Source organism: Platichthys flesus, chromosome 9, assembly GCF_949316205.1.
Source record: "Platichthys flesus chromosome 9, fPlaFle2.1, whole genome shotgun sequence".
In the NCBI taxonomy this organism is placed as follows: Eukaryota; Metazoa; Chordata; class Actinopteri; order Pleuronectiformes; family Pleuronectidae; genus Platichthys; species Platichthys flesus.
In genome coordinates this window covers 8,183,413-8,199,054 of record NC_084953.1, presented here as the reverse complement: position 1 = coordinate 8,199,054, position 15,642 = coordinate 8,183,413, and the positions used below count along the sequence as shown (strand labels likewise).

At 41.9% G+C, this 15,642-nt stretch overlaps 1 protein-coding gene across 1 annotated transcript in view; it reads left to right on the top strand.

Moving 5' to 3' along the window:
- The window catches only part of arid3a (AT-rich interactive domain 3A), a 42,773-nt gene that overhangs the window by 19,929 nt on the left and 7,202 nt on the right, over positions 1-15,642 (top strand). The window contains exons 4-8 of the mRNA XM_062395538.1: positions 11,365-11,437; positions 12,779-12,962; positions 13,131-13,378; positions 14,303-14,569; positions 15,275-15,364. Coding sequence (XP_062251522.1) covers positions 11,365-11,437; positions 12,779-12,962; positions 13,131-13,378; positions 14,303-14,569; positions 15,275-15,364 — 862 coding nt within the window. The remainder of the gene's footprint in view (positions 1-11,364; positions 11,438-12,778; positions 12,963-13,130; positions 13,379-14,302; positions 14,570-15,274; positions 15,365-15,642) is intronic.

The following is a 15,642-nucleotide window of genomic DNA, read 5'->3' as shown; positions in this document are numbered from 1 at the left end:
CTGAAGATTTGTCTGTCTGCTCAGGCAGGTATTTCAAATTCCTAAAATTTGTTCATGGGTCGTTGTGCACCCACCCTCTTTTCAAACTACTGTTGTGGTGTTCAATATCAATTTAATCTAGGTAAAATACCCCTTTCTGATAATGAAGCAACAAAAAAAATAACATAATGTAATACTACATGTGAAACTTTGTCAAGCTGGGTCCTTGCATGGTTTAGTCATTGTTCAGGCTGTGTTTACACACCACCCTCCAGTTTTCACACTAGTCCATTTGCTTGTTTTTAATTCCTCCTTTTCAGAGCACCAAGAAATGTGAACTTCTGTTAAGTGAGACATCAGGGTTGGATTAATCATCGCGGAGGAGTTCACATTTAATTTATGACTTTGTGCCAGGAGTGAGCTCTGTGTGCAGTGGTCTATGATTAACAAAAATAAAACGAGGGGTTAATGGGCCTTGTCCATGTCATGAAAACAAAAGGCCAAAACAAAGGCTGAGGCAGTAAGGGAAGGCCTCTGCAAGTCTTCCTGTCAGGAGGAGCCGTGCGGGAGGGGGAAAGGGTAGGTGTGACTGAGGGAAGAGAAAAAAGCCATTCACTTGGCGCCAGGCTTTGAACCGCTGCCAAGTAAAGTGTTTAGTACATGCTCATTTTGTCTGAAGCAATGCCGAGCATTTGAATTGTGTCCAACACTAAGCGTGCGGCATGGAGCTGATGTCAGAAGCTGTACAGCCATGGGGATTCTAGAAATTGGCAGCGGCTCAGTATGGAAGAGGAAAAGAGGGTTGAAGCAGGAATGTAAACAAAGATTGCGCAAAGGCTGAGGCCAGCTCTTTTATCCTGACTTTTTCTTTGGCTTTTGTTTTTATATTTGAACAGCATTCATTTTACTTTGGCATGTTCGCTGATGACCTGTCAGCAAAATCCTCCAGCTTCCTCCTAATTTTAAAATGTCTACAACTTAATATAGAAAGGGGAAATGATTATTGTTAGCTGGGGAGAAATAAGACCCACGGCAATGATTGTCACCGTTATGTGTGAATGTTATTTTTGAACGCTTTCTTCTTGCTTTCCAAAGGAAATATGTGAATCCTGCTTCATCTGTTTCCTGCCTCTTTGTCCCTGCATAAGGAACTCTAATAGGTTTTTGTGTAATCTTGCTAACAAACAAACAGACAGGGGTGATAACCCATCCTCCTTGGCGCAGGCAAAAAGCATTCATGTAGGCAGGATTTCACGCAAGGCATTTGAAGTAGCCTGCATTAGTGTTAGCTACGTGTCGTTAAATAACTGTCAACTGTACTGTGTTGATCTGCATTGAATGGTTGGCAGCAAACAAAACCCTCACTCCCATGTTTTCGTACAATGAGCCAGTGGGAGGCATTCATTTCTACAAAAGCATTGCATGTGTGATTTAACCTTCAGATGCTTCTGAAAAGGTGGCGTGTGTTGAAAGCTTCCTTTCTTGAAAGAATCAATTAAGAAATAGGTCAAACAGATGAAGATTCTTTAGCTACACATTTCCAAGGTCTGACTCGCTCTTTGTCCCCATGTGGGATGACACTCGACTGCATGGAAGTGCATTGCAAATCAAATATGCATGTTTTGTTATGTTTGGTGCAGGAGGCTGTGCAGCTTATAGGTCAAACATTATGCAGAGCATGGGCACACTCGTCCGACTTGAACATAAAAGAGTCTGTAAGTGTTTTCATCCATAATCTTCGAGGCACATTTGCCCCCTGAGGTGACTCTCGCTGCCCTTTCTTGTCCGTGGCTTTGTTCAGACCTGTTGTTAACATCCGTCCTGAGAGAACCCCTCACAAGTGGACAGGTCTGAGTTCGTCAGTTCACACCAAAGTGCCTCCACATTTGCGTCCTGTAACCACTGGTGACTGGATCTCACTTCACCGCTCTGTAAGCAAATAGTCACATGTCCTTTCTGTTTGGGTTGAACAAATTAGGATTTTTTAGAAGGTTCTTTGTCAATGTGTTTGTGTGATGGATAGAGGGAAAGATCAACAATGTATATTTCGGAGGCTGTTGATTGTGACCCATTTTTTGTACGTGTGTAGGATTGAAGTTTCAAAACAGTTACCATCTCAGGCCAGTTGTTATTTTGACATTGATTTGAATTGAGTGACAGTTGATAGAGGTCAGTAAATATGTTAATGCACCAACAAAGAAGAGGGAAAAGAGATAGAGACGCCGTGTGAAGGTCCACAGGAAGATCTGTAACAGTAGACAGAGATTTTCTACTTGTAAAAACTGATATATAATTTTATATATATATATATATATATATATATATGTATATACTGATGTATAAAAACATCTCCACTCTTTACATCTTTGTCTGCAAATAAGCAAACATGGACTTAAACAGTGTAGTAGTTTTGTTTTTTTCTACAAAAGACTCCCCAGCCTATGTTTCATGAGAATGGACACACATAATGAATGTTGAGAGGAAACAGTGAAACAGTGACGGTTAGTCACTTTGTTTACAGGATAACGAAAATAAAAAAACTCCTCTGGGTACCTTTGAATCCCTTGTCAGCTGTTTGTCTCAAGGTTTCGTTTTGTGCTCGCATCCAAATTCAAACAAAGCTCTTGCCGCTCCATGAGGAGGACAAACCCAGAAATTGCTTGAGGTCAAACTGCAGCCAGTCCAACTATTGATTTGGACGGGATAGGTCACATGGCCACGATATATCTGCCCTCCACAGGGCTGGGCGGACCAGATATGTTTTTAAGGCCACGCTGTCAAGCAGTAAATTCATCCTCTGCCCATCCATCACACTGATTGACGGAGCGAGTGCCATGTGTCTGCTCCGATCTGCCCAGCTAGGGGGTCCACGCTGAGATGCAGAAGTGTAGCTCTTCTTAGCCTTTCTAGGACAGATTACAGATTACAGACCTTCCTCTGAACCTTCAACCTCTCCTATCTCTGTCTCCATCTTTCTGCCTTGAGACGAGGCCCTTATCATTGCATCTGCACTGCTACTGAAGAAATAACTTCAGCTTTTCAAAAAAGCCCTCATTAGATTATTGTCATGTCAGACTGTTTCTAACATTTTCAAAAAAGTCTGGTTTGAAGAAACGTGCGGTGAGGGAAATACCAGTGAAAAACCCTTTGAACCAGTGACAATTACTGAAGACGTAATAGCACTTTATCATTTGTTAGGCTGCTCCCTTCCAACACATAATTTTATGATGCTGAATTCCTGCCCCACCCAGTTCCCCTCCTTCGGTCCGCTCAGCTTCGCCCTTCCCAGATCAGACAGCCATCGTTATGATAGCATTCAAGAGCAGAGCGGTTATTGCTGGCTAACTGCAACAATAAAACTGGCCCTGGGAAAGCTGGCTGTTATATCTGATTCTTTTCCAAAGCCCTGGCAGCTGACAGAGGCAGACAGGAATGATGTGCATGTAACCACGGGATAGTGCTCATTCTTGTTTAATGTCTCGTCTACATCAGCTGATTTTCACCTTTTTCCTCATGTCAGCAGGAGATACTGTTTATCCGAGTAAACCCAACTGAAGCCAAGCATAAAAAATCCTTTAGCATAGCGCTGCAGGCTGACGCCCAACAGACAACCTCTCACAACACAAAAGAAAGCACGTCCTCAAAGATCATTGAATTTCCAGAGGTATGTACCAGCACCTGGAACTGAAAAGGATTCGGTCCACCTGGAGTGAAAAAACATCAGGGCAATATTTAAATTTAACATAAACTGTTAAAACTGGAAATCCTAAATCAAGTCCAATCAAATATCTGGTACCTTAAAGAACATACAGCTGCAGGGCTTTTATGAATCACTCCTGCTTGGTTGCGTGCTAAGGTTTAAATATTCAAACTTGTGGTATTATTTTGCAACAATGCAAACGACCTGGTTCTTTCACTGGCTCATTTGTCTTTTATTGCCTGGGGTTGAATGTGCCTGTTGCATTTAAAGCGACACAAGAGCCACTCAACAAAATCATGACTGTTTGCTCTCCTGTCTCTCAAATGGTGGAACGAGCTCTCCAGCAGAAAGTATACACATCTTTCCCTGCAGGCTAAAGACACACCTCTTTCCCATGCACCTTGGTTAAGATAATTATTTCTAATAACCATCGTCAATGCTGGTGTTTATTAAAAAAATTGCACTTAAATGTAGTACTCGTAGTTTGGCTTTCTGAAGCTAATTGTGCTTACATGATTCTTGCTGATTTGGGTTTGTTGCACTTATTGTAAGTTGCTTTGCGTAAAAGCTTCAGCTAAATTATATGTAATGTAATAAATAGATAAGATATCACACTCAGCAGGGGGTGTTTGTCTCAGCAGGATGTTTGCTCCTCATCCTCAGTCAATAGAGGTCAGCCGATCAGTTGGGATTATGATGCATTTGATCCTGCGTGTCAATATAACACTGTTCAATGCATCTGTAATTGGACAGCTCTATTGTGATTAATTGTGTGCATGTGGGGGATGGAAGGGGAAGGGCAGGGCGGAGTGTAGAGGAAACAAAGGCCTGTTCATACCTGGAACTAACATGTGTTGTGTGTGTTCTAAACACGAGTTGACAGAGTACATCAGTTCACACCTGACATTAGACTGCATCTCCGCGTGCTTCTCAGTTCACCATTTACCATCGGATCCCTCTGTCCTGATCTATATGCAAATACACAACACACATCATTTGTCGTGAATCAATGCACTATGCACTTTACAGTGAAATTAGGTTTTATCTAATTGCAAAAATAGAAAATCAATATGGAGCAGTGGCCACAAATAAATCAGTATATCAGCAGAACTGGAAAGGGTCAGATGTTTTAATACTATTTTATGAAATTGTGTTGTCAGACCATATACATAGACTGTATTTAAAAAATAACCAAAACAATAGATATGAACAATATGATGATAGAGAAATGTAACTGTCTGCCTCCATCTTTATCAGAAGGGAACAAAAAAATTGAAATTTGGCTGCAGAGATGAAGTTCTCTGCCAAATCTACTCACGACCTCACTGTGATGAAGGTAATCGCGTAAGAGCTTCAATTGCATTCGTTGCAGTGACATTGCATTAAGGGCCTGCATGTCAACCTTCTCATGAAATTCCTTCTGTACACAGAAGAAACTGTGTTTTAACTCAGGCCAAATACGTGAAGCCAAAGCTGAGTGAGCACATTAACAATCCAGGATTAAATTTAGCCTGGACCTCATCTGGTATCCAGCGGAGACCTCTCACATCAAGCCAAAGCCCTCAGCTAGATCATTCATTCATTTTAAAGGGAATAGAAGTATTTTTTTATTTGGATGGAACACGGTTTACGAAAAACAAAAGAAATAGACAGAGAATTAATCAGCATTTATATTTGTTGTCAGTTCTTAGTTATTGTGTAAACAAAAAATAACAAAACATTTGTTGCTCTTACTGAAATCACATAATATTTCATTTGAGTTTTTTTGGGAAAAGTTGGACTGAACAGAATAAGAAACCTCATGATGGGCAACTGTGGTGGGTGATAGATGAAAGAGATGATGATAGATCTATCATATTATGATCTATCCCACATAATTCTATGTCACCACAGATATTTTGCAAATACATAATTGTGACTTGCAGGAAATAAAGGCGTGAGATTGCATTTTGCGATCAAAGTGTGTGTATTTTCTTTGTGAAGAACAGTGAAGCGACGCTGTGTGTTGGCTTTGGTACATTAATGACACTCAGAGAGGGGCTTTGGCCTGGAACAATGCAGTGTTTGAATATGGCTGATCATGTGTTCATTAGCCGTATCAAAGCCCAACTCGTCACCACCACCCCCCCTCTGTCAACCTCGTCTCCCTGCTGGCCATAGCCTCCCCTCCCCCTCCGGTGTATATATACTGAATGTCTACATGTGTGTTTACATTCTTATCAGCTGGATTCATGTTTATAAATTAGTTTTGTGAGACACTCCTCCGTCATCAGGCTCTACTTTTTGTTTGGCCCCTACCCCAGATAAGCAGATTTTATTTGATCTAGTCACGCTTACAAGTGTTGCACATAGCGACCCTACATAAATGAGACGGCTGCATGTTTCCATTCGAGTCCGACAGGAGGATATGAAGAAAACCTGTTCATACTAATCTCTTTCATGAGAAGAAATAACTCAGGGACACAGATTAATATGAAGTTGTGAAACTGGTCCTTCAGCATTGGATTAAAAGGGGTTTAGTCTCGGTGTAACTGGGTTGCTGCTGTCTACAGCCGAAAGAAAAATAACATGCAGGCTTTGCCTAAAATAAACACACACTCTTTAAAAGGGGAGGATAAAAAAACGTTACCACATTCTATAAAAGTGTTGTAATCGCTCAACTTGGATCTGTATAGTAGCTACCTGTAAAAACTTAACCAAACATATCCACTCGTTTCAACAAGGCAGACCTAGATACACTCACAACCCACTTTACTGTCTTATATATAGCATAAAGGAGTTGAGGCACGTCTTTAGTCTGTGGGAAGGTGATTCCCTCCCAACTTAAATATATGATTATATGGACATGTTGCTCAATCATAGATGTGCCCCCGTATTGGTGCACAGCTACTGTGTACACTTGCTTTTCAAAAGTCTCCACTTCACTCCATCCTGTGGTACATTTACACATTAACTTTTATGTGGTCAGGCTTTATATCCTTCTATAATCCAATCACTTGAAACATATTTTGATGCCAGGTGTTAGTGTTAGATGTACTAGTGCACATACATGCACAAGTACACAGGTACATATATGTGCAGCTGTGTGCTGTGTCACACTTCCTATGAGAGGTTGGCTCTCACTGAAAAACCTTTTGTAAGGCAACAGGATTTAGGTCAAACATTCAGAAGGATATGTCCAACCCTAACATTTTAAAACGCACATAAAATGAAAGCACATTTTTTTATACTTTGACCTTGTGTGTGTCTGTGTGTGTTTGTGTGTGTGTGTCCCCTTCACCTCAAGGTGATCGAGGTGAACAGCAGGTGTAAAGGAACATGCAGACGATACCCCGGCCTCCTCTCAATTTTGGTTTTCAGTTGCAAAGCCTCTATTATGTGCTATGTGACACTTGTGTGCCACTGGCTCACTAACTTCCATTTGCATTAACAGTGGAGCGAACCCCTCCCCCCTCACACACACACACACAAGCACACAAATACAGTTTTACCTACTAACACCACCAATGCTTCGATGGCTGTGAAGCTGCAGCAACATGCTATCCTTTGGTCACTAATGATTTGCTACACAAAACTGCTTTTTCTTCTGTGTATAATTGTTCTGCAGACAGGCTGTCGCTGACCTACATACACGGAAACAGTGAGAAATGATCAGACAACAAACCCTAAATACTTGATCTTCGCCAAGTCTTAGAACTATTTCTCTTTTGTTTGTTAAATTTTGAAAACCCAGCATCTTATTTATAAAGGGTCCTGACAGTTGCTGCTTTGTGATCAGCTCTGCAGTGTCCTTTTGGTTGCAGGGGTTTTGGTGAAGGGGTGGGAAAAGGCTCCCAGCGAAACTAGTTGGCCCAGTTTCTAGTTTATCTCGTTTCTTGTTGTTTATCTGAATAACAGAGCTTTAATCCAGGAGGGGCCCCTGCCTCAGCCTACATACTATAGACTTGAAAACATAAATGAGCCTCAAACAACCACACCCACCTCAGCCTGATAAGGTCTGTATGTTATGTGTGTGTGCGTGTGTTGGGGGCTAGTGGCAGGGGAGTTATAATGTGTATATAAGGGTTATATACATTGAGCTGAGGGAGGGCAAGAGAAAAAAAACAAAGAGACAATCTGATAGAAGTTGAGGGACAAATGGAGAGAGTGTAAAAGAGACAATTGTGAGGAGGAAAACAATGAAGGGAAAAACAAATAAAGACAAACAGACCGCGAGAAAGGATATCATGAGAGGAGGGTTAGGTGGGTGGGCAGGGCAGTGGTCTTGCCGGTTGGACATGATCCTGATTGGCTGGCTCTTGTGGTGTCAGTGGCCCTAGTCAAACAGTCCTCCCACTTTGATGATTTCACCTCTTTCCATGACTCTTATGTGGTTTTCAGGCACTTTTATCCCTTAGCGCTGCAACTTACTGTTATTTTCACCAACAAGTAATCTGCTGATAATGTTCTCAATTGATTTATCCTTTGGTAAATGCCAACAAATTGATGATGAGGATTTTAAATAGAAAATGGATCTTACTTGGTTGCATCCAGCATGCATCCGAAGACATAAAAAAAGCCCTTCGAAGTAAACACTGAATGTAGCATTAGCAAATAGAAGCAGCTTGGAGGTAACCTGCAGCTGTACGTTCAAGACCTCACAGCAACGGCTGGAGGCAGAGTTACCACAGAAACAAAAACCGAACTGGAAAATCGTCCTGTTTACCATAAGACACATTTTGCATTTCCTGTGACTTGTGTCAACGCCGACACCAGCGACAATTGAAATGGCAGCTGCTGTTGTCTGAGTTACTGTATGGCAGCAGGGAGCACTCCGTACCTTCTATAGGTTTCAAACCGCAGACTGTATATAAAGACTGACGACATGATAGCTCCGCCAAAGTGAAAGCCAAAGCAGAACACGTCATAAATGCCACCTCCTCCAAGTTAGCAGATGGAACATACACCAAACTTAGTCATTTTGTTAATTTGTTAATTGATGCTATAAATACACCGTGAAACATGATTGAGAGCTGATCAACTGATGTTTGGTCTAGCATGTGTATTAGTGGGACCTCGCTACCGTGGCTCCATCCCCCGATCGCTGCTGCTCAAATGATGTCTTCAGGGCAAGATGGCAGCGTTCTTATCCAGGATATTTTAGCTCCATTTCTGAATAGTGGGAGGTAGTGGAGACATGGCGGCCATCTTTATCTAAATATAATTAATTTGACAATTGCCCTTGCTTCAAACCCTGGGGGAGTAGAATCAAAGTGTTTAATAATATTATCATTATTTGTCTTACGCTGTGGCTCAAATTTTCTTGAGCTGGAATAACATAGAAATACTGCAATGACTGGAAAAGAATAAATTAAAAATATTAGACCATTGTATTAGACTCTGAACTATTTTGTGTACGAAAACCTGCACAGAATCCTAACTACAGACACTTTGATATGGTGACGTGAGATGTAACGGTGCAGTCACACTTCTGGAAATCGCTGCGATTGAAAAAATCATCACATGAAGATCTAGGCTTCAATAATTCGCTTCATACACTGTTGACTGCGATGGGAAGTTGGAGAATCTGTTCTATTGAGTGACAATCACTAGAATATCCTTTTCATTCTATGAACTTTAGTATCCAGCTCTCTTAACACATCTGGAGGCATTGGGAGCTGAGCATGGGATCTTATTCGCACCCACCAGAGGTTAGGGTTAGTATGTTTGTATGTATGTTTGTATGTTTAGGACAAAAAGGAATAGAGGGGGAATAAAGCAACATTGGGGGATGGGAGTTAAGGGGGGGGATTTATGGCGCGGCACTTCACGAAACGCATGCATCCTGTAATTAAAACTCCCCCTTGCCTCTAGCAGTCCTGTACATTACTGACATCCCCCCGTCCAACTCAGCTCTCTTCAGTTTAACAGTCCCCACCCACTAGATAATAAGATCTTATGGCAGCTTGGCATCACTAATGAGGGCTGAATGCCACAATGAGGGACAGTCTGTTAGTCGTTATAAACCACGACTGTCACCAAACTTCATCTGGAGGAGCCTTTCATTTAAATTTTCTCTGAGCTGGCCCCTAAAGTAAACACTGAAAACTTCTACGGAGTCACAACAGTTTTTTTTGCTTTCTGTCAGCTCATCCTGTTAGTGGGTGGGGAACGTCGCATCATTCCCTTTCATCGATGAGTATCAGAGTAGCTTCAGTGTTTTCCAGAGTCAGGATTAATCCATGAATGCACCCTCCAAATGTCAAGTAAACATATAGTTTCTTCTACCAGACATCTTGTTTGCCTTTCAAGTTTGTTTACTCATGATACTGTTATTCATGCAGCTCACAGCTCATATGATACTATTTAAATATCACAAATAAAGCATAAATCATTCGATTGATGAATAAACAGAAAAGGAATAAGCAGCTACTCATTAATTTCTTTTAACGTTCTATTGGTTCAGGTTCAGCAGATGATTTGCAGTTTTTCGCTATGAAGTGCTTGAATCAGTTTGTTTGTTACAGGGTTGGGATCCAGGCATTTGAAAAGATTGTGTCAGAGAGCACGGCCAAAAGCAAAAAGCCCCATTCATAGATAAGCTACCCACATGCTGACTAAAATGTGAAAGAGGCTCCGCGAAGGCAAAATTGATACCATGCATGAAGAGGGACATTGTGTAAAACTGATTAAAAAGTCAAAGGTTCCTCGTCGGGCACAAATTTAATTTCAGAAAATCTTTCGATGGTCTTTTGTGTTGTTGTGAAAGTAGTAAAAAACAGCTTCAGGTGCTTTTTGAGTCGAGGCAAAATTGTTTTCAGAAATGAACTCTGTGAAAAACATGTAAGTTTTAAAAAGACTTTCTCCGCAGTTTGTCTTTCACTGATGACGGCAGCAGCGTCTGACGTGTTCGTACCAACAGAAACATGTCTAGATCATTCAGATGAGCGGTGGCACCTGGGTAGATCATGCAGAACATGATGTATAAATTCCACTGCGGAAATTACTCAACACGTGTCGCGCCTTATCACCAAAAGCTAGTAATGGCCTGCTTGCTCACTGTGAGTGAGTCGGTCAGTCGTCTTGGTTCAATCCTCTGTGGTTTGGTTTGATGCTCACTCAGGTACATTGTTTTTCCAAACCTACCATCTTCAACAACACATGGTGAAACTGCATGAGCTCAACTGGATGAGGTGTACTTGGTAAATTCATGCAGTATACAGGTCACTGTTAGATTGAAGTGTGTGACGCATAAATAGAAATGCATTCAAGGAGAGATTTCACTATCACGCTGGCAAAACTGGGCTGAAAAATAGAAAAACACTGGCTCAATGGTCTCACTGTACTCCCCCGAGTAGGTGCCCCAATTTTTACTGCTAACTTTCACTGAACTTTCCAGATCCTGGGGCCCTGCTAGCAGCTGGACCCACATCAGGTTCTCATCAGGCCATACTGGTCCACTGCATTTCTCTATTTCCCCCATCCGCCGTCTCCTCTGGTGATCGGAAGGAGGCAACTGTTTGGCACATTCAGATGTGGCCAGATCTTTTTAGTTTCTTTTTAGTTTATTTAGCTGGAGCATCTCGCTGCCATAGCACATATGACAGCTGTGCTGGTTTTGGTTTTCCAATGTCAGATCTCAAACATGTTAGATATGATAACATCTCTTGCCTAAATGAAAGTTTCCCTCCTCTTCTACTTCGCAGCTGTATGAACTGGATGGAGACCCAAAGAGAAAGGAGTTCCTTGATGACCTCTTCAGCTTCATGCAGAAAAGAGGTTTGTAACTGTGCATGTAGGATTTTACATCCATGAACACTGCTTCCTCTTTCCATTCAGTTTCCTACCGTGTCATATCCTCATTGTGTCATATAGAGGCTTTTAATAGTTGGATATAGACAGGATGGTCTCCCCCCATCTCTCCCTGACATACGACACACTGCTGTCTTCTCATCTTTCACGCAGAGGGGTGGGGGTCTTCATTCATTTTGGAGACGATTGCCTTATGGTCTTGCAGCCCCTCGTCATTCCCAGGCTATAACTAGAGGGAACACATTGTATCAATGCCTGGGAAAGGGATTGGTTTACCCACCCTTCCTCGAAATGTCCACACGGCCCTGCCCCAATTCTATTACCGCACACACATACCCATAAACACTGACTCAGCCATCGTCCAGGATCTTCACACTGATGACACACACATAACGCCAAAACTGCAAACTTATTGTCACACTTTGGAAACGTGAATTGTGTAATGTTGTATTTTCGTGTTTTAGGTACATTAATGTCCAGTAGCTCATTCCAGATGATTCTCTCATAAGTAGCAATAAGGGGTTGGGGACTCATGGCTGATTTAATTAGATCAGAGGGTGGGAGACTACAGGCATGTGCTCACAACTCAAAAAAACAGCACTAGATGTTTACACTGTCAGAGCCACCAACAATGGGCGGGTCTCCCAAGTCCTCTGTGAGAATGTGGGAGCGCCATCTGCAGGCCATATTCATAAATGATGCATTGCTCATTAAAAGGCAAATCAAGGATTAATTTTATGTTACATGTTGGGCCTGGGGAATGTATCTAGGATCACTCATTATTTGAAGTCATGTAATGTGATGATCACAGCATTAAAAGCTTAATTTTTCTCTGCTGGGAAAATTATTTGTCATGGATTAATATAAAAGTGTAACTACTGACTTATGTTGTCCTAAGGTCTTTTATTATATATTATAATCTATAGTCTTTTATTTATCTGCACTCACATCACCTCCATTTTAAAGACAAGAAACCAGCCTGTTCAGGTTTCGTCATGGCAAACAAATGCTGGTTAGTATATGGTTTGAGATACATTTAAACAATATTATATTAAGTTAGGTTATTTAAAAGATAATATAAAGTTTAAATTAAAGCCTGACTGATATGGATTTTGGGGGCCGATGCCAATACCGATTTTATGTAGTAAAACATTCACTTGTCTTTTCTCTCTGCTGCCACTGTGAAGGACGCTCCATGCAAGAAAACAGTTTCTTCTTATGAGTGTTTGTTATTTCTCTGTTGACATTTCCCATCTGTATGTGTCTCTCTGTGTGTGTGTGTATGTGTGTGTGTGTGTGCGGTTTTAGGAACCCCGGTGAATCGTATTCCCATCATGGCCAAACAGGTCCTGGATCTGCACATGCTCTACAGGCTGGTCACAGAGAAGGGTGGCCTGGTGGAGGTCATCAACAAGAAGCTGTGGAGGGAGATCACCAAGGGACTCAACCTGCCTACCTCAATCACCAGTGCAGCCTTCACCCTCCGCACACAGTCAGTACACACACATTCACACACCCCCCCCCCCCTGAGCTGTCAGGTTTCAATGTCTGGTAACTGTCCATGTCTATAAAACTCCACTCTCAAAACTTTGTATTCAAATGTCTCATAGACGGAGCTCAGGTCATCACTGTTTGAATAAATCCATTGTGTTCCTCTCAGATACATGAAGTACCTCTACCCATATGAATGTGATAAGAGGAGTCTGAGCAACCCCAACGAGCTCCAGGCAGCCATTGACAGCAATCGGCGGGAGGGCAGACGACAGAGCTTTGGAAGCTCCCTCTTCACCTACTCGCCCAACGGGACGCCCACCATGCTGTCCTCGCCGAAGCTCCACACATCCAGTGTGGGCCTGACTATGGGCACCAACGGCGCCTCGCTGACGCCTATCCAGAAGATCAAGAAAGGTGACTTTGTTTATTATGCTGATGATTATTGTTTGAGCAAGGTCATGTCGGTCATTTTCAGTCATCAGAAGTTTAAATGGCTGAAGATTTTGATTTGTTTTTAAAAATTTGGAAAACTTCAATATTGTGTTAATGATAAAACACATCAGGGACATGTTCTTCATTTGTGGAACACAGAGTTGTTCAGGGTCCAGATATCTAGAATTTTCGGTTGTTTGAAGCTGGATGCTGTTTGAAGTACTAGACAAATATAAGTTTGAACACAATGTCATTTGAGATTCTGTGGGAAAAGACAAACTGATCCAAAAATAAATTGTAAAGAAAGTATGAAGTGGAAAAAATAAGCAAGAACTTTTGGCATTTCATTTAAATTTCAACTTAAAATGGAACTTTTAATAAATACAAGTATTTGTTTTATTTGCTGAATTATATTTATTTACTTCTTTATTATATCACTGTAAATGTTGTATGTCCATCAGGGAGAACTTCTCCGTTCATGCTCCATCACTTGTGATCTAACCACACTGACTTGTGATAACTGATGTAACAGGGTTCAAAGTGTAGGAACATCTTGGATCACAACATAAACAATATAACTCATGTTATGAAACATGGTATGATGGCCTTGGTGCATCCTGGGTGGGTTTCCTGCACAACTGACTTCAATCACATGACCAGCACCTATCCAAAATTATTATTGCTATCTACAGCACGTTAGCCTCAACAAGCTAAACCACAAACCCCATATTAAAGTCTGCCAGTTAATCTGAATGAATAAATGGATTTGGTGTCAGCCGTGACATCATGTGCATCTCAGACAAACAGTTTTTCTGTCATATTCGGCAGAGAAGGACACAATTTATATTGATATCACATTATACTCAGTTCCACTTTCTTTCCCTCTCTGTGCTCTCTGACCTAAAGAAGATGGAGTCCACCTGCTGCCGGGGCAAGGTATGGCTCGTTTGTCACCGGGTGTCCTGGCGGGTCACGCGGCAGCCCAGGCAGCAATGGCTGCTCAGGTGGCTGCTCTGGAGCAGCTGAGGGACAAGCTGGAGGCTGGTGAGCCTCCGGAGAAGAAGATGGCGCTGTCGCCTGAGGATCACCACCGACTTCTGCAGAGAGCACTGCAACACAACCTTCTGGCCATGACCGCCCAGATACCCATGAACATCCGGATCAATAACCAAGGTACTGAGCACAAGGGGGAGTTTTCTAATCAGCCAACACGAGGAGAACAAAACAACTAAATTGGCTTTTTTCGAGTTCAAATGGAAGATCAAATACGAAATGTGTTCTTCCTTCTTATAATGAATACAAATCTGCTCCTGGATTAGTTACAACCTTTATCAGCTCAGTTCCTGTGCTGTGGTTTCTTTTACATCAGACACATATTTTTCCGCTATGCTCTCATGTTAAGGGTCGTTTGTTTAAGAATCTTAACGAGCTAAAAATAGTATTGTATGTCATCATTATCCTCGAATTTATACGAGGTGAATTTCACACATTCTCCCGCTTCCTGGCAGCTAGTGTCTTGAGACTTTCTTGTAATCTTGCCACAAACCACAACACCAGGAAGTAGCTGACAGCCGGCCTGTAGGTTGGCCTGTTGGTTGGCCCGTGTTTGTCTGCGCGGGGATTCTCTAATGCAGCTGTGCACTTTGATCATATCTCTGTCTGAGTGAACACGCAAACTGTTTCTCAACACTGATGATCCAGGTGATTTCAGAGAAATGTTTAACTGGACGTTTCTGCAAATTCACACACTAGGAGATTTTCCTGATACAGAATTTTGTTGACTTTATATGATAAATTAAATTTGCACAGTGTTTATATGGAAGAAAACTAGTGTGAGTTAAAACGATTGGTCAGCTTTCCTTTTTGTTTGTCTCACAGAGAGCAGGCAGAACTCAGCCCTGAACCTCACCACCAATGGCACGAGCAGCATCAGCATGTCAGTGGAGCTCAACGGAGTGGTGTACACTGGTGAGTGTCGCTGTCCCGGGATGTGACTTTTTTTTTTGTCAGGGTGACTGTGACCACTGCTCAGAGATAACAGATAAACCAATGATAAGTAAATAAACAGCTTCTTGTCGAACAAAAGTCAGGTGCAGTTACTTTCCGGAGTGTTGAGCTGTTTTCACTGAACTCCGGATATTCTGAAGATATGTCAACTTGGGAAGACAAAGAGACTCTAGTGCTCTTGGTGAAAAGGGCGGACGTCCGTGTTGATGTGCTGTAAACTAAAGCATTTGATTTCGGCA